Here is a 21920-nt window from a genome sequence, read left to right as displayed (position 1 = left end):
GCGTGTGTGTGATAGCTCTTGAATGCCCGAACTTTCGTTTGTTACATAAATTATGAAAATACACTTTATTCGAAATTTATCTTTTTAATTTTAGTTTTTACTGTACAGTTTGTAGTTGACGTTTTTCAATTTTAGTTACAGCATAAATCAATGGGTTTTAATTACTTAATTTTGCACGTCACATTCATTAACAATGTTAAATTTCTCCACTCCCTAATTTAAATCGCTCAAACAATTTTAAATATATCTTTCGGCTTAAAATTCAAATCTGGACAGAAAAATATCTAAAACTTTCGGAGGCCATTCAATTTCATAATTACGTATCTGGTTTTAGCTAGGTTTAGGAAATGAAGGAAAAGTTTGACAGAACATATCTAAGAACTCACATTCACATATGTATATTTAAAAAATCATTGCAAATGCGCTGTGTACTAAGCGAATTAACGAACTTTTGAGTTTCGTGCGTTGAAGCTTGCACCTTCATAGGAAGGTGCAGCCTGCATTCGGTGTGTACTGATTTTAAATTTAAAATATATAAAATATTTATAAATATTTTGTTGTTTCGCGTTCTGATACTGTTACTACAGACCTTAACACTTACTATCTTACTATTTGTTGTTAAAAAGACATCTATTTAAGCGCTAATAAAGTGGTTTGTGGTTGCTATCGTTTTTTGTTGTCATACAGTGATGCTGTAACTACACTGATCCTAAGTCGAATGCCTGTCCACACGTCTGTGTGCCTTGTGCTGCGGGGGTATGTACATGGCAAGCCCGTCAAACCAGAGAATGCTCCTAGTTGAGCAGTGCATCCATGGTGTATGGAAATGGAGGATGTTGCTGCTCGAATCTATTTGCTGAAGACGATAACAACTTGGTTGCCGATGCTGATGCTGATGTTGCTGTTAGTGTGCTCGCCGGCGACGGTCAGTCCAGTATAACGATTTGCGATTCAATGGGCCTGCTACTCGGCTCGGTCGCCGCAGGTTTAATGGGCAGTGTGCGCCATGGTTTGCGCGCTGCGCGACGCAGATCCACGGCGGAGAGTATTTTTCTCGTTTTTCTGTAAAAAACAAAATATATTATAGGAATTTAATCAAATAAAATAATTTAGAAATTCTTTCTGGTGATACAAATCTATTTTTTCAACATTTTCGATCAACAAACAATTTAGAGGATATTTATAACCAGGATTTATAAAAACGAAGTTATACCGAAGCTCAAACCGAATATGTAATGATGTTACAGCTTCAGAGGACTTACTTGTGTGTATCGTTAGCTCTAAAGTAAACATCGTCCGGTGCATCCATCCAACTGATAACCTGCTTGCGTCCGTTGCCCCCGCGAGCCATCTGCGCAATCTTCTGTTTACCATTGAGCTAAAATAAGCGAATATGTAAAAATCGATTAAAATTAAACCAGCTAAAATAAAAGTATTACTCACATGATGCCTGGAGAGCGGCTGTCCAGATGCCGCCATCATAGCTGCGAACTGCTCAGGACTGGGGCAGTGCGAAGGCATTGGATCCTTATTTGGCCGCTTGGCAGGAGGTCCGCTGGGAACTATAGTAACTGCAAGAGGGGGCACTCAATTAGTCAGAATATAAGCACAATATAAACTTAATCCTCAATCCCATATGAAACAAAAACTACCGCAAAAATAAAGCATTACGTAAACACCCACCTTCAGTGCCATTCAACTGCTGTTCCTCATGTGCCCGCTTGCGTATCGTCGACGTGGCTTGCGTGGGAATTATTGTGAGGTCCTTGTCGGCCGGCACGGCCACGACGTCGGGTGACTTATTCGGTACTCGGTCATATACCAAGCTGCCATCGGGCGCTTTCGGAGGTTTAGGGAACGAGACGACAGCCGGCAGCGGCATCTTGTCCTTGGGCGTCAGTACTAGCCATTCATGCGGTCCGCTGCCCGGCGCACCTAGGCGGTTGGCAATCTTGGTGACGCTACCCCGATCCTTGGGCTTTAGCAAAAGCAACTTCTTGATTTCCGCCTGTGATTTTCCACTAATACGATTTGTAACTAAAGAAACCATATTATATTACAGAGTGGCTCATTACAACTGTCAAAGCTCATGAGACTTACATTCTTGTTTCACCAACATGGCGTTTATTGCGTACGCGCTCTGTCGCGCCGCCTTCTTCGGCTTAACGATGCTACGGCAGATGGCACGCGCCACCCGTGTCATGGGATTGGTGTGCAAGTAAAAGGCAGTGCGCGTCTTCATTATAGGCCGTGGCGATCCGGAGCTGATGGCGATGCCGTGCGCTTGCGCATAATGGCGGGCCAGGTGGGTCTTAAGCTTGAACTCCTTGCCGCAATTGACAATAGAACATCTGTAGGAAGAGAGATTTTAGTAAACACTCGGTCCATAATAATAAGCACTTGAAAGGCAAATAAAAATAGCATGTTTTACTCGTTTAATCTCGAAATTGCACTACATTCAGGCATTTCTTTGATTTAATATGTATTAAAAGGGAATGTTACATTGCCATACGAATTTCATTTATAAAATATGTATACAATTGTATATGTGTAAAAGTTAAACCTATCATGTATAAAATGTAAGCAAGAAAATTAAATAAAAGTGAAATATTTAACAACAAAAAGTCAGCTCTAACCTCACAAAATGAAAAATTTATAAGAACTATAAACGGAAAAATGTATTTTCTTGCATTTAGATCTATTTTCTTTCAGAATGCACCTACCTGTGCAACTGACGATTGGTAAGATCACTGATTTTCTCGTCATCATTCAGGTCGACCACAGCCGTGGGCGTTGTTGCTAAGCCCGCTGAAGTTGCTGTCGGCGTCGACGCTGCTGACGATGACTTCTTCTTAGCGTCGCCATCGCCACTATCGCCCTTGGTCGCCGACTTCATACTGCCGTACCTCCGCCAGTACTCCCAGCAGCTCAGGCAGAGACGGCACGTACTGTGTCCACTGCTGACCGAGTTCCACTGTGGACGGATGGGCAATTATAATAAGAACTTTAAATAATACCACTTAATACCAGTGGCTCACCTGTGATGATTTTGTAGCACCGCACGATTCGCATGGTTTGCCATTGTTAGAGAGGTCTGTGCTCCCGTTTGTGGTTCCATTATAGATTCCTCCGCCAGCCTTCACAGACGATCCATTCCCCTTGCCATTGTTGTTATACTGCGGTATATAGACCTGCTTGAGCTTGAGCTCCGCCTCGACGGCCTTCACTCGCTTCTGCTGCACGTAGCGGTCGGTGGTCTTCCACATATAGTAGTACTCGATGATTTGTTTCAGTGTTTTCCAAGGCAGCTGAAAAGATCATTTTTGTTTAAAAACAAGATAGAATGCTATAGTCGAGTTTCCCGACTATCAGATACCCGTTACTCAGCTAGTGGAATTGCGAACGAGAAATTTTTAAATTTTCAGGAATATCGGTAGAAATTACAAAAAAAAATTAACATTTTTTTAAACGTGTGGGCGTGACAGCTGGGCGGTAGAGTGGTCGTTGCAAAACGATTTTTGGCAAATCGATAGAAAATTTACAATACCAATAAAAAAATGAAAGAATATCAAAACATTTTTCAAAAGTATATGCGTTGCAGTTTTGGTCGGTTTGTGGGCGTGGCAAAATCATTTAAGAAACTTGCGCTGCGTCTGAAATCTGCATGTCTAATCTTAACTTTTTAGCTTTTATAGTTCCTGAGATCTCGACGCTCATATGGACGGACAGACGTACATGACCAGATCGACTCGGCTATTGATCCTGATCAAGAATATATTTGCTTTATATGGTCGGAAACACTTATTGCTGTCTGTTACATACTTTTCAACGAGTCTAGTATACCCATTTACTCTACGAGTAACGTGTATAATAATCTAAATATTTCAAAACAAAATTTGTTTTCAAAAAGTAATAAGGAGTTATATCTTACACACTTGATCAGTGAGTATTATAACTTACGAAATCTTGTCGAATGTCATTAAAGTCTTTGCCATATTTTTCCAGCGCCTCTTCAAAAAGATTCGCCTCCGAAGCGCTCCAGTCCTCGATTTCATCGCGGCAGAGCACCGGTCCAGTGGAAGGAACTAGCGACGACATAGACTCCTCAATGGAGTATTCGTGCTTGTGCAGAATGTTCATTGCGTGAAACTGAAAGGTGAAATCCATTAAACACCAGACCCCATCATGGCTTCAAATTTGTCTCTTACCAGTGTGATGTCCCTGCTGGCCGCCGCGGCGGACATGTGCAGCGAGGGCTGCTTCACCGAACTGCTACAGTCAAGGGCGCGGGCAAAAGTGCCGATGGAGCGTGAGACTACGAGGAACTGGTCAATCTTGCGGTCGGTCAGACTGTGCTCCGGCGTCCACACCAGCGATTCTAGTTCCTCTAGCTTGCGGTCGTCGGTGGCGGTGTCCTTGAGCTTGGCGGGTATATCACACTGGTAGCGACTGCCGACCCGGATCTCGCCCTTGTCGGCGAGCAGCGTCTTCTGATTTGGATCGAATACCAGACAGTAGAAGAATGTGTCCTGTGGATGGATTTATTGAGAACCATTTGCAATAACTATTTTGTCTGCGTTTAAATCAAGGAATTGCACATAATAAAAGAAATTTCCGTTGGAAAACATGATCAATGTGTAATTGATAGAATTTCCACCCAAATACTGGACGTTTCCTTCAGGAACGAGAAACTTACGTCTTTATTAAGATAGCTCTGCAGGGACTCCGTCTCGTTGAGCAGGGTCACCGAGCACTTGCCTCGGATCTGTGTGGCGGGTATCGACTCGACTTGGCGTGACAGAAATAGCTCGCGGTGCTTGATCTGGTAGCGCTGCTTGCTGGTCAGCGCTTCGCCCTTCTCCGCGTCGCCACCTGCATTTCCGGCGCCACCCGCTCCTCCTCCGCTGCCAGTGCTGCTGCTGTTGTTGTTGGAAGTGCCACTGCTGTTTCCGCTGGAATTTCCGGTGGCTGAGCCTCCTCCGCCGGACGTTTGCGTCGGACTGGTGCGCTCCTCATCCAGGGCAGCTAAAACAACAAGCCAAGACATTAGGTACGTCGATCTGGTTCCGAGCTTTAAAATGGTCAATCTAGTCTGGTCAGTGAATAACTGATTTATATTAGCTTGAATTAACTTTTAAATGTTAAATTACATAATTATAAATACGATTTAAATATAATAAAAATTAAGAATATTTAATAGGTTACTGGTAGCCAAAATCAATTTACAAATCTTGATATCAATAAAATGAAAACAATTGCAATTTACAATTCAATTTAAAGAATTACCATAAGTTTCATATCAGACTGATTTCTGATTTGTTCAAATTAAGAGTAAAGTACAATTCCATAAGCCAGAATAGAACTCTAAGTAATGGATTACCAACTAAGATAGGTTAACTACACTACAGAAATTACAATCGTGCTCTACTTAAAATGCTAAACATACACATGAGGGTATAAATCTGAGTCTGAGCTACGGGAATACGAAAGTGGCAGATAGTATTTGAGTAATCAGCTGGAAGTGGTACCTATTGAGGGATCGAGCACAGCCTGCGCCGCCTGCTCCTCGCTTACGGGTGTGCGGAGCCAGGTCTTCTTCAGCTTGGTCGCCAACGGTGAGTCCTCGGCGGTGGCCACTGATGTGATGCGTTATTTTATATTTAAGATGGTTAGGAGTATGATTTGGTGCGATTTGGGGAATTGCGTTTATTGACAGTGTTTATAAGGCAAAGCATTTTAAATAACAAGGTAAAAATGGCAAACTGAACGGGAGGTAAGGAGGTAACAACTGAGGTTATAACTTCCTAAGAGTCGTTGTGATTGCCAAAAAGTACTAGGGATATAGGATGGGCGTCAGCCGAATTGATGTGCCCATAACGACTTTGGCCTGGTAAAGAGATTCACGACCATATATGCCTTCTTAATGAGAACTCACTAAGCATCTGAAGTCAAAGTGTAGGCACTAACTCCTAAAATATAATAACTCTTAAAAAAGAAAGAGTTTCAGGGCGCAATTTGCAAAATATTCATCCAAACTGGACATCACGCTTTCGACACATAAAATGTATTTTAACAAATGCAGAATATTTTCAAAAGTACAAGACTTATGCCAGTTAAGCTGCATAAATGTACCAACAGTCCAAGCAATTCCCTCATATACACAAATTTAAAAGATTAGCAAAGAACCCTCCAAGCAAAAAGTAGACTTCTTGTGTTTGTTTTACAACGTTTCCTATACTTTAAATATTATATATTTAAATATTATATTATATTGCTTTATAAGCAATATTTAAAATCTCTGTATATTTTTAATTAAAAATGTTTTACGAATTATAAAAACAGTCACAAAGTTTATGTCCTATATAAATAGAGTATAGAGTCACTTTGAATATAAACGTTATCTATATAATATACATTCAAGCTTTCACGGAATTTGTGTGTTGAAAAATCCGAGAATAACCCTCGTGAATTTCCGGGAAGTTCGCTGGGCTGATTAAAAAATGTACGCTTGACATTTCGCAAGGGACGGAAGGTGAGGGCGGCAAAGAGCATCACCCCACCTCATCGGTGTACGCCCGTTTGTCCAACGCCGTGGAGTCCATGGGTGCACCGCCGGAGTCACAGAAAAGAGCCGAAGCAGAGTACGTGTATTTGTATTTTGTGTTTGTTTCGAAGACGAAGTGAGACCACCCAGAAGAGAACGAAGAGTGGTGGATGGCGGGTAAAGACTTGGGCGTTATTTGGTGGCCATATATAGGGCACGCAAGTGGGTGGGTGCGCCGCAGTGGGATTTGTTTGGTTTCGAGCGTAGCTGTTTTTCTATACCCTTCCACTCCCCTGCAAAGTTCAAGGCCTGCTATTGACATTGCGATTAAAACCTTAGAGTGAATATTCCAGGCTGTGGGCTATCTGAATTTCTACATTTCGTTATTCTTATTTCGCTGACGGAAAGTTTATTATAAAATATAGTAACGATTTTATCCTAAAAGTTTTTGTGTTTATCTGAACATTGTAGTATTCTCAAAGTACTTGACATTCTCAAAGCCACTTGCACCAAGTCCAAGCCTTGTGGTTGGAAGTGCGGCATATTTGTGCTCCAAATGTATAATTTTTGCGCTAATTTTCAGAGCCTGATTAGCGAGTGGCCTGCGAAAAGGCGACGCACGCATACAAAAACTGGCTCGTGGAGCGTAATGAATAAAATAAATAAGAAATTAATCAAGATGACACTGGTCCGGTGATGTTAGGGACGAAAGGGGCCGTGTTAATGGGAATTGGTGGCGCTTGTTGGGCTTATGGGAGTGCAGGAGGTGGGTTGCTGTGCGAGGTCAGCCCGCGGAAAACGCATTTTCGCGACGGTCACGTATCGAATTCAACCCAAATGGGCATGGTTTTTTTTTAATTTTTTGGAACGACCGAGTGGCAGTGGATGAAGTCGTTGTGTGTATGTATACACGAATGCAAAGCGCGCCTCCCTGCGTGTGCCACATCGCCATAGCTCCACACCCTACTCCGCTTCAATCCCCTCCAGATCCCAACTTCTGACTTGAACATTTTCATGCACACAGAGCAGCAGTGTCAGTGGGTTTGGGGTTGGGTATGTGTGGCAGCTTTTCAGAGGTAGACAGCCAGTCTACCTACAGCCGAACCAAGTATCACATTCACATTGACGTCGGCGCCGCCTAGCAGCCACCGAAAACAGCAACAACCGCATTACAGGTACAGTGCAGCCCAGCTCATTACAGAGTAACATCATTAGAGCAAACCGTGGCCCGTTCAAATTACTGACACCATATCATATGGCTATGGTTGAACTTCATAATTCAGTAAGGCCCACTATTTTTTTTCATGGTCCTTCCGCACCATGAAGCGTGCTTATCAGTGTCGGAAAAAAAAAACACTAAACACCTAGTTTAGTCCGATATCCCATCGGATATTACAGTACTAAGCCTTTCGACATTTACATAAACCTCGACTATTTTTTAATCCTGTTTCTAATTTGCGACACCAACAATTTAAATGGCGTTACTGGAACCTAAATAAATAGGTGCAGCTGGTTCGACTTAGGGTGCTTCTACTGCCAGTTTATTTCGGTCGAGTTATGAAGGTTCCACTGCCTGTTTATGTGGATGCGTCGGATGCTGGACGAAATCCGTTTTCGCTCCGCCTTCCCAGTTGTTGTCATTGCGGTTCTTGTTGCTCAGGAAGTTTGGCTAGGGCTACGTTATGTTTGGGTCGCACAAAGGGCGGCTGGGTGGTTCGGTGGGTGGCTTGGTTTTCCTCATGCATAGACACCACGCACACAGTGGCCCCTTCTGGGTTAACTTTTTTGTTTTGCGGTGGGAATGTGCTTAGCAGATCTGGTCGTCAGGTTTCAACTTTTAACTTGTTTGAAGGCCACGACAACGACTCTTGGCAACATAACCTCACTTTGTTGACAAAAAATATACACACTTAGGGGTAACGTAACGCAATATTGATGCAGTTTCTGGGGAACAGGGGTTCTCTACTCACGTTGGTGCTTGTCGGCCAATTGCACGAGCGGATTGGGCAGATCCCTGCGGCGGTAGAAGCACATAACCTTCGCTTCCACATTGCCGGTTTGGTTTTTGTTCAGCTCCTCGATGCGTCGTATTAAGTAGGGACTGTTCGGCGTTGTCTCAACGTAAACATAGTCTGAAAAGAGTAGAGTTTAGAGGTGTCTGATGCAAGCGGGGCAAGGAGGGGGAGAATTGAAACTCCATTCATACGTCACAGGTAAGCGCGCAGACACCCATACACGCGATTCACTTAACTGCGGCCACCACTACCACCTAAAGCGCAATTAAATACAAATGGGGCTATCCATCCATATAACTACAACAACTGCAGCGGAACCTGTCGGTGACCATTACAAAAAACATAAAAGAAATTCCGTATATCTGTATGTACATACACACATGCATATCGTGTGCATTTCTGATACATTTTGGGATGCAGATACATAGATAGATGGTTAGATATATGGAGAGAGGTGAAAAAGAAAGTGCGGAGGCAGCGAGAAAGCATCGGCAAAGGTGTGTAACTGTGTGCGTGGCCATTAAAAACGGCAAACAAAAACGGCGATGAAGACAAAAAGTCTCGGCGATAAAGAGCAGATAATTCGACAAGTATATATGCCATTATTATTTATTTTGATTCCGTTAATTGAACGCTTGGGTATCCGACCGAGCTTATTAGCATTTTGAAAGAGCGCACACACATTGCGAAAATCAGGTGAAGACAACACAATAACGTCACTGCTCGAGTGCGAACGAGATAGCTGACAAAAAGTGCGTCAAAAAGGGTGATGGGGAGGCGTGAGGTTGGGGAAGATGCTAAAAAGCTCATTAGCATATGAAAACACAACAAAGAGGGTGGGCTCACCCAAAAGTGAGATACACTTTCGCACACTGTTAAACAAACACACACGCTGGAGAGATCACAATTCGGCAAATCCAAATGAAAATGCAATTCAGTTCCCCAGCCCTAAAATACACACACACGCAAGCACTCAGAGCATAAGCTAATGCTTATCGGTTGGAACACGTAGAAAACACTTGCTGCAGCTGCGACACAAAAGCAGTGCCCCCTCCCACACTAAAGTTAAAAAAAATAGAAAAAGTCTCTCCTTTTGAGCGGATGCTTCTTGGGATTGATAACACACACATATACACGTGCGTTGGGACTCCCACTAAAGGGTTTTCGGCAATTAAAATGCACTTTCGTTATTGTTGGAAAGCCTCCTCAGACACAACACACACGCATATGCACACACTAGACACACACACACACGCAGGAGCGCACACGCACACTGTGAAACGGCGGCGCCGATAACGAAAGATGATAGAAAAGCGAGTACGGGAAAATTTTTCTCACCTCCGACTCGATACATATTTGTGGCCATTTTCATTACACTCCCGCACCAAAAGTTTCACATGCAAAACACTCGGCACACGTTTAGCACTGTTTTTCAATGGTCCTTTTCCAAATTAGCGCACATTTATTAGCAGAAAACTCGAGTTGTTATGATTGCATTTTTCACATAAGAAGACGCGTTTTTTTCGTCGCCATCTTAGAAACAACTCAACTCTAAAAAATACACGCACACACACACAACGCCGAGTAAACAGCTGCACCAGGGATGCATTCCGCGGGGCGATAGTTTGGCAATCGATAGCAATCGATAAGTGGTGTGTTATGTAAAATATAATGTTAAAATATGTTAACATAAAAAAATAATACAAAATAAATAATGTTAATATATAAAAATTTATATAACATATAGTTAAACATAGAAAAAGGTATTCCTAAATATATGCATTTTTTATTTATCAATATTAATAGAAATATTTACTCGTTGAATAATACAAAGCACAAAGAAAGTGAACTGAAAAAATAATGGATCAACCCATACCAATACCTTGCTTTATTTATCGTTTTATTGAACTTATTTATTTACTTCTTTTTTTTAGATTTTTCATTTTTAAGTAGAAGCCCAACTCGCCCATGCGATAGTATCGCATGAAAACTATCTTCCCTGACCTGCAACGTTTGCACTTAAAATTCTGTAATAGTTCGTAGTTTTGGTTTCTACAGTTTGTACGTTTGTATAAATTGTTTCTAAAGTGAGTGCTTCCATTTGTTAAGCCTCTTAAACTCTTCTCGCGAATTTGTTTACTTTCGCGTGAATATTTTGCCCGCCGCCAGCACGAAGTGTGTCACGACTAGCTGTCAATTTGTGACGTGGCCTGGCGACCGATTTTTCCAATTGGCAGAGGTTTAACAGAGGTTTTTCCTATTTAAGAAGGACATTTAAGTGTTGCGGCGATGACCACCTACGAGGAGTTCATCCAGCAGAACGAGGACCGCGACGGTGTGCGTCTGACGTGGAATGTGTGGCCCTCAAGCCGCATCGAAGCCAGTCGGCTGGTGGTGCCCCTAGCTTGTCTTTACCAGCCTTTGAAGGAGCGCCCCGACCTGCCGCCTATTCAGTATGAGCCGGTCTTGTGCACCCGTAGCAACTGCAGGGCCATCCTGAATCCTCTGTGCCAGGTGGACTACCGTGCCAAGTTGTGGGTGTGCAACTTCTGTTTTCAGCGCAATCCGGTGAGCGCAATTGTAATCTTTAGACCCTCTGCGGCAGTGAATAACAGTCATTCTTCCAGTTTCCCCCTCAATATGCAGCCATATCCGAGCAACACCAACCAGCGGAGCTGATTCCTGGATTCAGTACTATTGAGTATACCATTACCCGGGCCCCCACCATGCCGCCCGTCTTCATTTTCCTGGTTGACACCTGCATGGACGAGGACGAGCTGGACGCCTTGAAGGATTCATTGCAAATGTCGCTAAGTCTGCTGCCATCCAACGCTCTCGTGGGTTTGATAACCTTCGGAAAAATGATACAGGTGCACGAGCTTGGCGCCGAGGGGTGCTCTAAAAGCTACGTGTTCCGCGGCACCAAGGACCTGACTGCCAAGCAGGTGCAGGATATGCTCGGAATCGGGCGTGGAGGGGCTCCGGGGCCGCAGCAACAGCAGCAGCTGCCTGGCCAGCCGGCTGGAGCGGCGGCCCCTGTGCCGCCCGCACATCGCTTCTTGCAGCCGATCGGCCAGTGCGACGCGGCGCTGGGCGATCTGCTTAGTGAGTTGCAGCGCGATCCTTGGCCGGTGCCGCAGGGCAAGCGTTACCTGCGCTCCACTGGCGCTGCTCTCTCTATTGCGGTTGGTCTGTTGGAGTGCACCTACCCCAATACGGGCGGTCGCATCATGACATTTGTGGGTGGCCCTTGCTCCCAGGGCCCCGGCCAGGTGGTCGACGACGAGCTGAAGCACCCGATCCGTTCGCATCACGACATCCATAAAGACAACGTGCGGTTTATGAAGAAGGCGATCAAACACTATGATGCCTTGGCCTTGCGGGCAGCCACCAACGGGCATAGTGTCGACATATACTCGTGTGCTCTGGATCAAACCGGCCTGCTGGAAATGAAGCAGCTATGCAACTCCACTGGCGGCCACATGGTCATGGGGGATTCGTTCAACTCATCGCTCTTCAAGCAGACATTTCAACGCGTGTTCGCACGTGATGGCCGCAACGACTTGAAGATGGCCTTCAATGCAACGCTGGAGGTGAAGTGCTCGCGCGAGCTGAAGATCTCCGGTGGGATCGGCTCGTGTGTGTCGCTGAATGTGAAGAGCCCGTCGGTGTCGGATGTGGAGATCGGCATGGGCAACACGGTGCAGTGGAAGCTGTGCACACTGAATCCCAGCTCCACGGTGGCTTACTTCTTTGAGGTGGTCAACCAGCATGCAGCCCCCATTCCGCAGGGCGGGCGTGGCTGCATACAGTTCATTACGCAGTACCAGCACCCAAGTGGACAGCGTCGAATCCGCGTTACCACACTGGCAAGAAAGTATGTTTTGGCGGTAATCAGCCCAGAGTTTACTAAATGTTTAAATCTGTTTTTTAGTTGGGCCGATGCCACCTCGAACGTGCACCACATCAGCGCCGGCTTCGATCAGGAGGCTGCCGCCGTTCTGATGGCTCGAATGGTCGTCTATCGCGCGGAGACTGACGAAGGACCAGATATTCTGCGCTGGGTCGATCGTCAGTTGATTCGTCTGGTTAGTTTTCATGTGTAACAATTGGGTAAATTACTTGTGCACATTTAATTTATAAATTTGTGCACATTTCAGCTTTAAGTTATGTAGGTGGGTATCTCACCCAATAGAAATGCCCAAAACTTTGACGCCCATAGTTTTGTAGAATGTTTCGATCTTTTTTATTTTATTATTTTTCCTCCCGACTTCTATAGATATGCCCCAAAAAAATATTTCTCACTCAAACTCCCACTAAGCTGATATTTTTATAAACATAAGTCTTGTAAATGCTTATACAATTCCTTTATCTTTTCTGCTTTTGCAGTGCCAAAAGTTCGGCGAGTACTCAAAGGACGATCCCAACAGCTTTAGGCTGTCGCAGAACTTCAGCCTTTTCCCGCAATTCATGTACCACCTGCGCCGCTCGCAGTTCCTGCAGGTCTTCAACAACTCGCCCGACGAGACCACATTCTATCGACACATGCTGATGCGCGAGGACCTCACCCAATCGCTGATTATGATCCAGCCGATTCTCTACAGCTACTCTTTCAACGGCCCTCCAGAACCGGTCCTACTCGATACGGCTTCGATCCAGGCGGATCGCATCCTCCTGATGGACACGTTCTTTCAGATTCTGATATACCACGGCGAGACTATCGCCCAGTGGCGAGCCCTAAAATACCAGGATATGCCCGAGTATGAGAACTTCAAGCAGCTGCTCCAAGCGCCGGTGGACGATGCGCAAGAGATTCTCCAGACGCGCTTCCCCATGCCTCGCTACATCGATACGGAGCACGGCGGATCCCAGGCCCGCTTCCTGCTGTCCAAGGTTAACCCCTCGCAGACGCACAACAACATGTACGCCTACGGGCAGGTGAGTCTCGTAGCAGGCGCCATCAACTGGCCACAGTTTATTTATCTTTGCAGCGCTGTTTTGCGACATCGAAAATTTAATCTCAATCTCGTTTTATGTTGGTTTTGTTTCTCTCATTGTATAATCCGTACCCGTATCCGTAACCGCTCCTTTGTCAATCGCAGGCGCCTATTGGTCAAGTCACGGTAGTACATTTTTGTTTAACTTTCAACACTTAAACTAGGAAATGTATATACATATTTGAAATATTAGGGGCGGGTATAAAATCTTTGAGAAATTAAAGCTATAAGTCTAAACTGTATTGTTATATTCAGTCTTATTTTGTACTGGTCATGATACAAAATAAGAGTTTTGCTTTGATTTATGAATCTCTGAGACATTGGAAAAAAGGAAAACTCCTTTGTGACCACACAATACTCCCAAATTCTTTAATGAAACCGTTTAATCTAACCAAAGATTTTGTCTGTTCCTAGTTTTTAATGTATTTGAATAATCTCACACATCATTTGTTGTGATGTATGTATAAGTGGCTTTTGGTGTTGGACCCTTCTCATTTCATTTCTCCCCACTTGGCACGATCCCACCCCACCCATCATATGACTAATTTTCTGGACATTATCTCGACAGGATGGCGGTGCTCCAGTGCTCACGGATGACGTTTCGCTACAACTGTTTATGGAGCACCTTAAGAAGCTGGCTGTGTCCACCACCACATAAATCGACTCTGGCTCTAGTTTCAGGCGCTTTCTTTTCTGGCGAAGTCAGCGAAGGCGTCTCCTGGAATCTGTGGTCCAGGAAATGCAATTACAAATATACATCCACTTATTCCAATTGATCGTCTGATAACGCAATAAACTATTCAAATTATGCTAATCCGCGTTGCTTTTATTCGTAAGCAGATGAACACTAAGTTAGAATTTACGTTGAGCGGAATGAGTTTGTAATTATAAAAACAAGGTTTTAACAAAATGAAATCTGCATCTCTTTCTTCATAACAACTACTAATACAAGTAAATCCGGATCGTTTCTGAAGCCTAAGAGATATTTAATTGATTTTTCGGAGTGTAAATATAAGACAACAAAATATTTATTTATATTTTTATCATAAATATATGATCAGATTTCCAAACAATTTTTCAAGATTCCAGTAGGACTTGTGATCAAAACAAATAATGACTTCAAAACTATGAAATTTTTGTTTAACTAGAATGCAATATCTTAGATAAGCTTTATGCAAAATTTCTGAGGTTTAAAAAACATTGCGACACTTTTCATTAAATTGAATCTTCTAAATGCTTAAAAACACTACTGGTATAATAAGCACAGTAACCACTGTTTCCAAATCAGAGGTTTCAGAAACCCGCCGGAATGCCTCTCGACTAACTTCACCCTAAACTATTTGGTACACACTGACTAAGAAGCTCGCTTTCCTTGTGATCCCTAAATCCAGCTTAGTTGAGAAACCGTATAGACATCTTCTGGTCCACGTCGGTGCGGTCCAGAGCTTTGCAGAAATCCTCGAACGAAATCTTGCCCTGGCAGCACAGGTCCGCCTCCAGGATCGTCCTTTCCGCAATGCTGACCAACTGGTCCTGGCTTATGTTCGCCCCGACCATCATGTGCAGAATTGATAGCAGCTCGTCTCTGCTGATCACACCGTCGTCATCCAGATCGTACATCTTGAAGGCGAACTTCAGCTTCTCCTCTCGACTGTTGAGCTTGCTCTGCTTGTTATCCCTCAGCGGGCGAAAGTGGGCCAGGACGTTCATGAACTGCCGGAAGTTCACCCGATCGTCGTTGCTCTCAGCAAAGAAGGAGTGCACTATCCGCTCGCACAGCGGATTAATGGCTAGTTCCGGTATTCGCATCAGATCCTCCCGAGACAGGGTTCCGCAATCGTTGCGATCCAACGAGGTGAAGCGGGAGTAAAGTCGCTCAATTTGGTTGGGGGTGACTGGAAAATGAATTTATCACCGGAAAGTATAATTAATAATAAGTTGGGTATGTATAAACTTTAAAATGTTTTACAGCTTGGGAACAGAATTACAATTTTGTGTACGATACTGTTCAGATAAATTTGTTTTGCCATGGAAAACATCGAACGAACCCTATTTACGGTGTGCCAATGAGTCCAAGCACATTCGGAATTAGTTGCTATAAAATCTGGCTGATAAGACCGAGCACCTTATCATCTTAGCTGATACTAGGTGGTCGAGCATTGGATACAAGTTCCAATGCGGTGGCAATTTCAATTGTGCGCTTATCGCGCCGGAATATTGAAATTACACGGTCTCGGACACTAAATAATTGCCAGCCAGTATCGCTGATAGGCACCGACTTTGCCCCCACCCACTACCTATATTTGTATATGTATGTGCATATATAGCAAGCGGTGACGTCATGTGGGAAGTGCATATGCAATTAGAATGCAAATTGGTTGCTGGAAACCATCTGTGCATATACGGCTTATATAACGCGAGCACAGATCGTTCAGACGCAGTTCTGCTTAATTTCAACGGAGTTTTTCGAAGCACGTATGTGCAGACTTGGAATTTTTATGGAAATTACGAATCGAATCAAATCCATTAGGTCTTAGACCTAAAAAGCTTTTAACACTCCAGTGTGATGTTGTTATTTGCGTTGCTCGTGGCCCAATTTATTTATATCCAAGTGCGTATTGGATTTGGTACCGCGGGTTAAACGTCTCCGGGTAAAAGGGCCCAAGGTTATCACATCCCGCCCAGAAATTATACTCACAGCCAGTCTCCTCCTGGATTTGCGCGATCTCCTCGTTCCGCAGGAAAAGCGACGATTTATTGCCCATGGTGATGGTGTGTTGTGCGTCGATCGGTGTGTTTAAACTTTCAACAATCGTAGTCGAGCATTGAATGGCATTGGATTTGGATTGGATCAGAAGTCCGATTTGTGTACAGCCAAATTGCGGGCGTAGTAGCTGGAAAATGCCAAAAATCGGGTGCAAAAAAATACTGAACCGACTCGATAGTTTCACTAGAGATGGACTTTGTAAAGTTTGGTATGCTTTTCCTATAAATTAGGAATCAATTATTTTTATAAACAATATTTCATTTAACTAATTTTTAAACGATTCCGATATATATTTTAGTTACTATATAGTTGTTTTTCTTAGAACAGGTACCCTATATTATATGCAAAGTCCTGAGTTTTTTCGTCTCATCACTAACTCGGAACCTGTTTCCATCTCTATTGGCATTTGCAAAGACAACGTAAATATTTGTTAAGCCGGAACGAGAAATAAGTTATGGATAAGTTAAATTCGACTCTCACTGCCGTAAAAAACCTGCGATCCAACGTAAGGCAGTGCTTCGAGCACTTGGCCGATGGAACCGATGGGGAGGGAGGCGAGGAGAGCCGAAATAAGTTCGTACATGACTTCCAGGAGAGATTCGGAGCCATCAATTCGCAATTGCGGTTAGTGACCAGTTGAACTATTTCAATGGGAAATACATATGAATTAAACCACTTTCAGTGAGGTAGAGCAGCTCATCAATGGGCTGCAGGTGCCCCCAACACCCTATTCCCTTGGGAACACTGCCTATCTGGCGCAGGAGACTTCCCAGGATCGACAGGCGCTGTACCCACAACTAGTGAACAGCTACAAGTGGATAGACAAGGTGCACGACCACAGCTTCCTAGCCTTCAACAATCTCAACCAGAACACGCTGAGGCGATCCTATAATTACTGTTCCCAGAAGCGCCAGCGACTGCCCTTCTCGTCCTTTAACAACGATCCAGAGTAAGTCTAAAGTGGGACTGAATCCTTTTAATAAGTTGGTTTTTTTTGGTAAAGGGGACTAATTTATGAAGAGGGATTACTAATTATTATATATTACATCGGCGTAGTTTTTCTTCTGTCAAATAAACGCCCAAAAATTTTAAAATACCTTTAGAAAGTTTGCATCAATTAAAAAATAATACTCGTAGTACGTGTGGATACTTAAATCTTTACTTCCTTCTTCTTCTGATCCTTAGCCACATAGATAAGCTCCTGAGTGAGATCAACACCCCTCCGCATACTTCGTACAGGATTTTCCGTCCCTTCGGGACAAACGCAGTCGCCATCGTGACAATAAGCAACGTAATGAAGGCGGCTATTGTCTTCAAAGGAGTGCTCATAGAGTGGGTTACGGTTAAGGGATTCGATGAGCCACTGGAGCATGACGACCTGTGGGCTGAGTCACGTTACGAGGTGTTCCGCAAAGTCCAGGAGCACGCTCACTCAGCAATGCTGCATTTTTTTTCGCCGACGCTACCCGACCTGGCAGTGAAAAGCTATGTGACCTGGCTGAACAGCCATATAAAACTGTTCCTTGAGCCCTGCAAGCGTTGTGGGAAATTCGTGGTTCATGGATTGCCTCCGACCTGGAGAGACTTGCGCACTCTCGAACCCTTTCACGAGGACTGCCGAAATTGCTAGATTTTTAGATATTCAACGCCGATAGTTGTAACTTGTATACTTCATTTATTTCAAAAACAAAAAATTATATGTATTTTGCATGCGGGCGGATTTTTTTAAATCGCCTCGCTCGACTGAATAACTACAACGGTTCAATGCGTTTTATTGGCCAACCAGTGCAGAAGTCGCCCGTTTCGATTTTTGCACCTGCGTCTGAACGCCGTGCTGTAGGCACAGCCGCTCGAAGTTGGCACGCAGCTTTGCACGGAGCTCCTCGCGCTTTCGCTGCACTTGCTCTCGATGGCACTTGAATGCCAGAACCACCTCCTGGGGAATGTAATAGATCTCCTCGTCTTTGTCGTCGTATTCGTCGAAGTCGTCCTGCAATTAATTAGGTAATATTAGCTTCATTTTGATATGACGAATATGTTTGTGAATAGCCTACTGCGAAATTCAATAATTAATTTCGACCCAATGCTCTTGATGTTGATAAGATTTGAGAGGGCTTTTTGAATGTCTTAAAGTATTTTTTAAGAATAATAAAAATAGCGTTTTCCGCACTGCTGAGCTTGACTTTGATTTTAAAACTTCCATTAACCATAATTATAATTGGTTTACCGTATTTAAACACTTCCTATCTTTGAAGTGACAATATTACAACTCACCCACATCTGCAACAATGAAAACTTGTCATCCAACTGCGAATGATGACTGTAGAAGAGCAAGTCGTCTGAGTCCTCGTCGTGGACGTCGTGATTACAAAGCCCATCCGAGCAGGACACTTCCGAGCCTTCAGGTGATGAAACCGCGCTGGATGTCCGAGATTCGGCGTTCGAGGGTGGATCACTGCCGTATCCAGAATCGCGCACATCCTGTTCGCATGGGCAGTTAGGCATGGGGGCCAGGCACTCCGCGCACTTATCTCCAACCGTTTTGGCGATGCTTGACGAAATGCAACTGGCCACGTCCAGGTGATCGTGATCGTCGTCCAGCGGTTGGACCCTAGTCGTGGCCTTCATCTGCTTCTGGTCACCGTTATTTCCGGAGGCCGCTTTCTTCTGCTTCTTTTTCTTCGATTGCTTCTTCGGTTTCGATTTCGTTGGCTTGGACGTGAGCTTTAGTTCGGGCTCCGGTTGAGGTACCTCCATAACAATGCCATCGTCCGCACCTGGATCGCTTAGCTCCGCATGCTGCACCTGAGTCTCCTCCTCCAGGTCTAGCTCCTCCTTCCGCAAGTCTTCCTCCTCGTCGTCGGACTCATTGGCCTCGGTATCCTCGCACTGCCGGTGCAACATGTTCTTCTTCTCGTCCTTCTTCTTCTTTTTTTTAAGCTTCTTCTGCTCGCGCTTGATCTGCTTGGCCTTCTCCGCCCGGCTGATCTCCTGGTAGAGTAGCTCCAGATTGCTGATTCCCTGCTTCTGCTCTACGAACGTGTCAAAGCTGCGGCAAAGGGCGTGGACACCCACAGCGGCCAGCACCTGGCATGCGCGCTCCTCCTCCCGCAGACTGACGTAGATGCGCCGCAGCCTTTCGTACATAATCATGCCCACGCAAGTCAGCACCTCTTCCTGGGCAATCTCCAGTGTCTTAGCGTGGCGCTCGCGCAGTTTTGAGTAGCTACCGTTAACCTCGGGCTCGGCCCGCTTGATCAGAGCGTCCAGGAACTCTATCTTGTTTGTGGTCACGTGGATGTGCTGGTCAGGCACGCACTTCCGAATATGAGCGTACAGCTGGGCCGCATAACCCTTCTCCTTGGACGATATTTCACCAATGAGTATTTTGTAGGCGCGCTCAATCTGCAAAAAATAAAAATAAATATAATGTAATCTTTCAGCAAATTTTGACCAGCACAAGCAAACAATTTTTACAACTTTTTTTGGAAAGCCTTTCAGCTACCAAAACTGCGTTATAACTGTCAAAACTAAAAACTTGCAAGTCTTTGTTTAATATAACTCAGTACTGATGCTACATGAACTAGCAATCTTCTATTTCCATAATTTTGGTTTTTATTTACATATTAAAAAATATATATATCTCATATTAAAATCTATGAAAATAAGGAATTGAATGATCGATTTAATCGATATTTTGGTAATGCACGAAAATCGGGTTTAGGTCGAAAAAAATTAAGATAAAAGGCTGGCTTATCAGAGTTTGAAACTAATAACGGCGCTTATTTATATATCTTGTGTCTCACCTTCGTACGGCAGCCAGAGCAAAACTTGTGCTTCTTCAGGTAGTTCTCCAGCACGTCGTGCAGTTCCTTAGTCTCGATGATGGTTAGCTCGTTGCGACAGTTACTCTTCATGGCGGACCACACCTCGCGCCAGGTCTCCGAAAAGGGTTTGGCACGGAAGGCGTCCAGCGAATGGAGAACGCAGCGCGTCTTGTTCCGCAGTTTGTTGTCCAGCAGGTTATTGAGAACCTCATGGTGGCGGTAGAGCAGCGTTCCCAGTGCCTGCGGAGTCTTAAGCTTCTCCTCCACAATGCCCAGGGTGGCAGTTGGGCGCAGTTCCAGCGGATCGAGTGTTCGGTGCCCCGTCTCGGTTAGTTGGTGAAACAGCCGCTCTACACGTCTACGGCACCCGACGCACTGGACGCACTGATTGAGGACTTCCATGAAACTGGTGCTGTCGATCTCCAGCGACTGCCGGCGCTCGGCCTCTGTGAGCAGTTTAAATTTGCGTGAGAACTCCTCCAGGTCACGTCCACGGATCTGCGGGCTGTCTATCACTAGTCCTTTGCTGTTCAGGTCCATGAGCATCTGCGGAAAAAGTAGAGAATTTAACCAGGGCCAGTTCTAGTAAATGGTATCGTGAACAGCCAAAGACAGCAATATACTGACATTACACTGCAGTCAAAAAACCGTCAGTACTATCATAACAATTAATTAATTACATTAAATATAAGCATCCGAAAAAACATACAAAACAAAGAACAGCTGTTCGTTCGAAAAACTAAAGGAGCTCTGGACAAATGCAAAAATGCGCTTCCATACGTATCGATAGCAAAAGCGATCGGGTAACCAGTATACGGTTTTGGACAGAGAATCTTGGCCCGAGAGATCTCCTCACCAGATGGCGTGGGGGGTGCAAGTGATATGCATACAAACAGGTTCGTGTTGTTGCACTTTCCAGCAACATGGCGGTCGTTGCCAGGGAGGCGGAGGAAGAAGAGTTTGGTGGGTGGTGGCAGGTGCAGAATCGCAGCTCAAGTTCAATTAATAAACGCACCATTACACACCAATCCGAACCGAACCCACACATCGCCATCCGCCACTTACACATAACAATCCGCCGTGTTATGAAAGTTTTTGGACCAAGTACACGCACACACGCACAGCGGCCGTCTCTGTTGAGCGTGTGTGGGTTCTCTGCCTGGCAGTCATTTTCTTTGGATGGATGATACATATAGCGGAAATCAGTGCGGATATATGCTTACCATTAACTTATCGCCAGCCACCAGGGGCAAATTCCTGCGGCCAACGTAACCTAAGTCGTCGTCGTCCGTGTTGTAGACCTTTGTGAGTCTTGCCATTATGGGCGAAACGAAATTTCAGGCACTTTGCGACACAGACACACACTTTTCTCCAGAGGTCCGGGTGTGGGAAACGGGGATAAGAATCGACGGAAGTATGGCGGCAGCGAACGGATCGACAAATATTGTTTTGACAACAATCTCCACTCTCCACGAAGTTTGAGTGGCTTTGGGAACGCTCTAGAATCGGCTACAATATCTTCTATGTCAAACACGTAGTAGGCAGCAAGTCGGTCCGGTCGCCATTAAATCGGAGCAGGGTTGCCAGTAGGGATGTTGATAATATATCAAGGTATCGAGGTATCCAAGCGATATATTTATATCGTGACATATCTAAATATCGTGAAAGCGATATATTTATTGAATATTTGGGCTTGTAACTTATGATTAATAGTGCCTGAAGGCGTATGTAAGTGTATAAATAGGAAAATGTATTCTTTTCTTAATGCTC

The 21920-nt window shown here is 44.5% G+C and overlaps 5 protein-coding genes across 10 annotated transcripts; 2 read left to right on the top strand and 3 right to left on the bottom strand.

The window, feature by feature from the left end:
* Positions 1–46: 46 nt before the first annotated feature.
* Positions 47–10168, bottom strand: LOC6552783 (metastasis-associated protein MTA3). 2 transcript variants are annotated; one of them, XM_001978933.3, is made up of 13 exons: positions 9898–10168; positions 8515–8676; positions 5529–5636; positions 4697–5025; positions 4209–4529; positions 3961–4149; positions 3039–3308; positions 2724–2974; positions 2101–2351; positions 1684–2037; positions 1444–1571; positions 1263–1378; positions 47–1062 (listed from the first exon to the last, which is right to left on the bottom strand). In XM_001978933.3, the coding sequence occupies exons 1-13, from the start codon at positions 9929–9931 to the stop codon at positions 927–929; spliced, it is 2649 nt and encodes an 882-aa protein (XP_001978969.3). In that variant the 5' UTR covers positions 9932–10168; the 3' UTR covers positions 47–926. The 2 variants fall into 2 exon arrangements, with proteins under 2 accessions (XP_001978969.3, XP_026836255.1); XM_026980454.1 differs by lacking the exon at positions 5529–5636.
* Positions 10169–10508: 340 nt separating this feature from the next.
* On the top strand, positions 10509–14370 carry LOC6552784 (protein transport protein Sec23A). 5 transcript variants are annotated; one of them, XM_026975743.1, is made up of 7 exons: positions 10509–10646; positions 10829–11127; positions 11187–12436; positions 12494–12647; positions 12949–13497; positions 13662–13682; positions 14125–14370. In XM_026975743.1, exons 2-7 carry the CDS (start codon positions 10849–10851, stop codon positions 14212–14214), a joined length of 2343 nt encoding a protein of 780 aa, XP_026831544.1. In that variant the 5' UTR covers positions 10509–10646; positions 10829–10848; the 3' UTR covers positions 14215–14370. The 5 variants fall into 5 exon arrangements, with proteins under 5 accessions (XP_026831544.1, XP_015009560.1, XP_001978970.1 ...); XM_015154074.2 differs by having other exon boundaries at positions 10826–11127; XM_026975745.1 differs by having other exon boundaries at positions 10514–10620.
* LOC6552785 (calcineurin B homologous protein 1) lies at positions 14362–16469 on the bottom strand. The gene is made up of 2 exons (XM_001978935.3): positions 16255–16469; positions 14362–15451 (listed from the first exon to the last, which is right to left on the bottom strand). The coding sequence occupies exons 1-2, from the start codon at positions 16319–16321 to the stop codon at positions 14949–14951; spliced, it is 570 nt and encodes a 189-aa protein (XP_001978971.1). The 5' UTR covers positions 16322–16469; the 3' UTR covers positions 14362–14948.
* A 211-nt stretch (positions 16470–16680) lies between these two features.
* Positions 16681–18080, top strand: LOC6552786 (mediator of RNA polymerase II transcription subunit 27). The gene is made up of 3 exons (XM_001978936.3): positions 16681–16947; positions 17006–17272; positions 17509–18080. Exons 1-3 carry the CDS (start codon positions 16778–16780, stop codon positions 17951–17953), a joined length of 882 nt encoding a protein of 293 aa, XP_001978972.1. The 5' UTR covers positions 16681–16777; the 3' UTR covers positions 17954–18080.
* A 9-nt stretch (positions 18081–18089) lies between these two features.
* Positions 18090–21794, bottom strand: LOC6552787 (gametogenetin-binding protein 2-like). The gene is made up of 4 exons (XM_001978937.3): positions 21374–21794; positions 20130–20696; positions 18598–19728; positions 18090–18313 (listed from the first exon to the last, which is right to left on the bottom strand). Exons 1-4 carry the CDS (start codon positions 21467–21469, stop codon positions 18095–18097), a joined length of 2013 nt encoding a protein of 670 aa, XP_001978973.1. The 5' UTR covers positions 21470–21794; the 3' UTR covers positions 18090–18094.
* Positions 21795–21920: the final 126 nt, after the last annotated feature.

The sequence above is a fragment of the Drosophila erecta genome, unplaced genomic scaffold (genome assembly GCF_003286155.1).
Source record: "Drosophila erecta strain 14021-0224.00,06,07 unplaced genomic scaffold, DereRS2 tig00000000-arrow-pilon, whole genome shotgun sequence".
NCBI lineage: Eukaryota > Metazoa > Arthropoda > Insecta > Diptera > Drosophilidae > Drosophila > Drosophila erecta.
The sequence above is the reverse complement of the archived record's forward strand: the minus strand, read 5'-3'. Positions and strand labels throughout refer to the sequence as shown.

Excerpts from the sequence above, each read along its gene's own strand:
- LOC6552783 (XM_001978933.3), bottom strand. The coding sequence starts at position 9,931 with ATGAAAATGGCCACAAATATGTATCGAGTCGGAG. Across the intron at positions 5,637-8,514 it reads ATTGGCCGACAAGCACCAAC|TGGCCACCGCCGAGGACTCA; the intron begins GTGAGTAGAGAA and ends GCATCACATCAG. Across the intron at positions 1,063-1,262 it reads AGAGCTAACGATACACACAA|AAAAACGAGAAAAATACTCT; the intron begins GTAAGTCCTCTG and ends TGTTTTTTACAG.
- LOC6552784 (XM_026975743.1), top strand. The coding sequence starts at position 10,849 with ATGACCACCTACGAGGAGTTCATCCAGCAGAACGAGGACCGCGACGGT. Across the intron at positions 12,648-12,948 it reads ATCGTCAGTTGATTCGTCTG|TGCCAAAAGTTCGGCGAGTA; the intron begins GTTAGTTTTCAT and ends CTGCTTTTGCAG. Across the intron at positions 13,683-14,124 it reads CGCCTATTGGTCAAGTCACG|GATGGCGGTGCTCCAGTGCT; the intron begins GTAGTACATTTT and ends TTATCTCGACAG.
- LOC6552785 (XM_001978935.3), bottom strand. The coding sequence starts at position 16,321 with ATGGGCAATAAATCGTCGCTTTTCCTGCGGAACGAGGAGATCGCGCAA. Across the intron at positions 15,452-16,254 it reads AATCCAGGAGGAGACTGGCT|TCACCCCCAACCAAATTGAG; the intron begins GTGAGTATAATT and ends TTCATTTTCCAG.
- LOC6552786 (XM_001978936.3), top strand. The coding sequence starts at position 16,778 with ATGGATAAGTTAAATTCGACTCTCACTGCCGTAAAAAACCTGCGATCC. Across the intron at positions 16,948-17,005 it reads GCCATCAATTCGCAATTGCG|TGAGGTAGAGCAGCTCATCA; the intron begins GTTAGTGACCAG and ends AACCACTTTCAG. Across the intron at positions 17,273-17,508 it reads TCCTTTAACAACGATCCAGA|CCACATAGATAAGCTCCTGA; the intron begins GTAAGTCTAAAG and ends TCTGATCCTTAG.
- LOC6552787 (XM_001978937.3), bottom strand. The coding sequence starts at position 21,469 with ATGGCAAGACTCACAAAGGTCTACAACACGGACGACGACGACTTAGGT. Across the intron at positions 20,697-21,373 it reads TGGCTGGCGATAAGTTAATG|ATGCTCATGGACCTGAACAG; the intron begins GTAAGCATATAT and ends CTTTTTCCGCAG. Across the intron at positions 18,314-18,597 it reads TTTCATTGTTGCAGATGTGG|GACGACTTCGACGAATACGA; the intron begins GTGAGTTGTAAT and ends AATTAATTGCAG.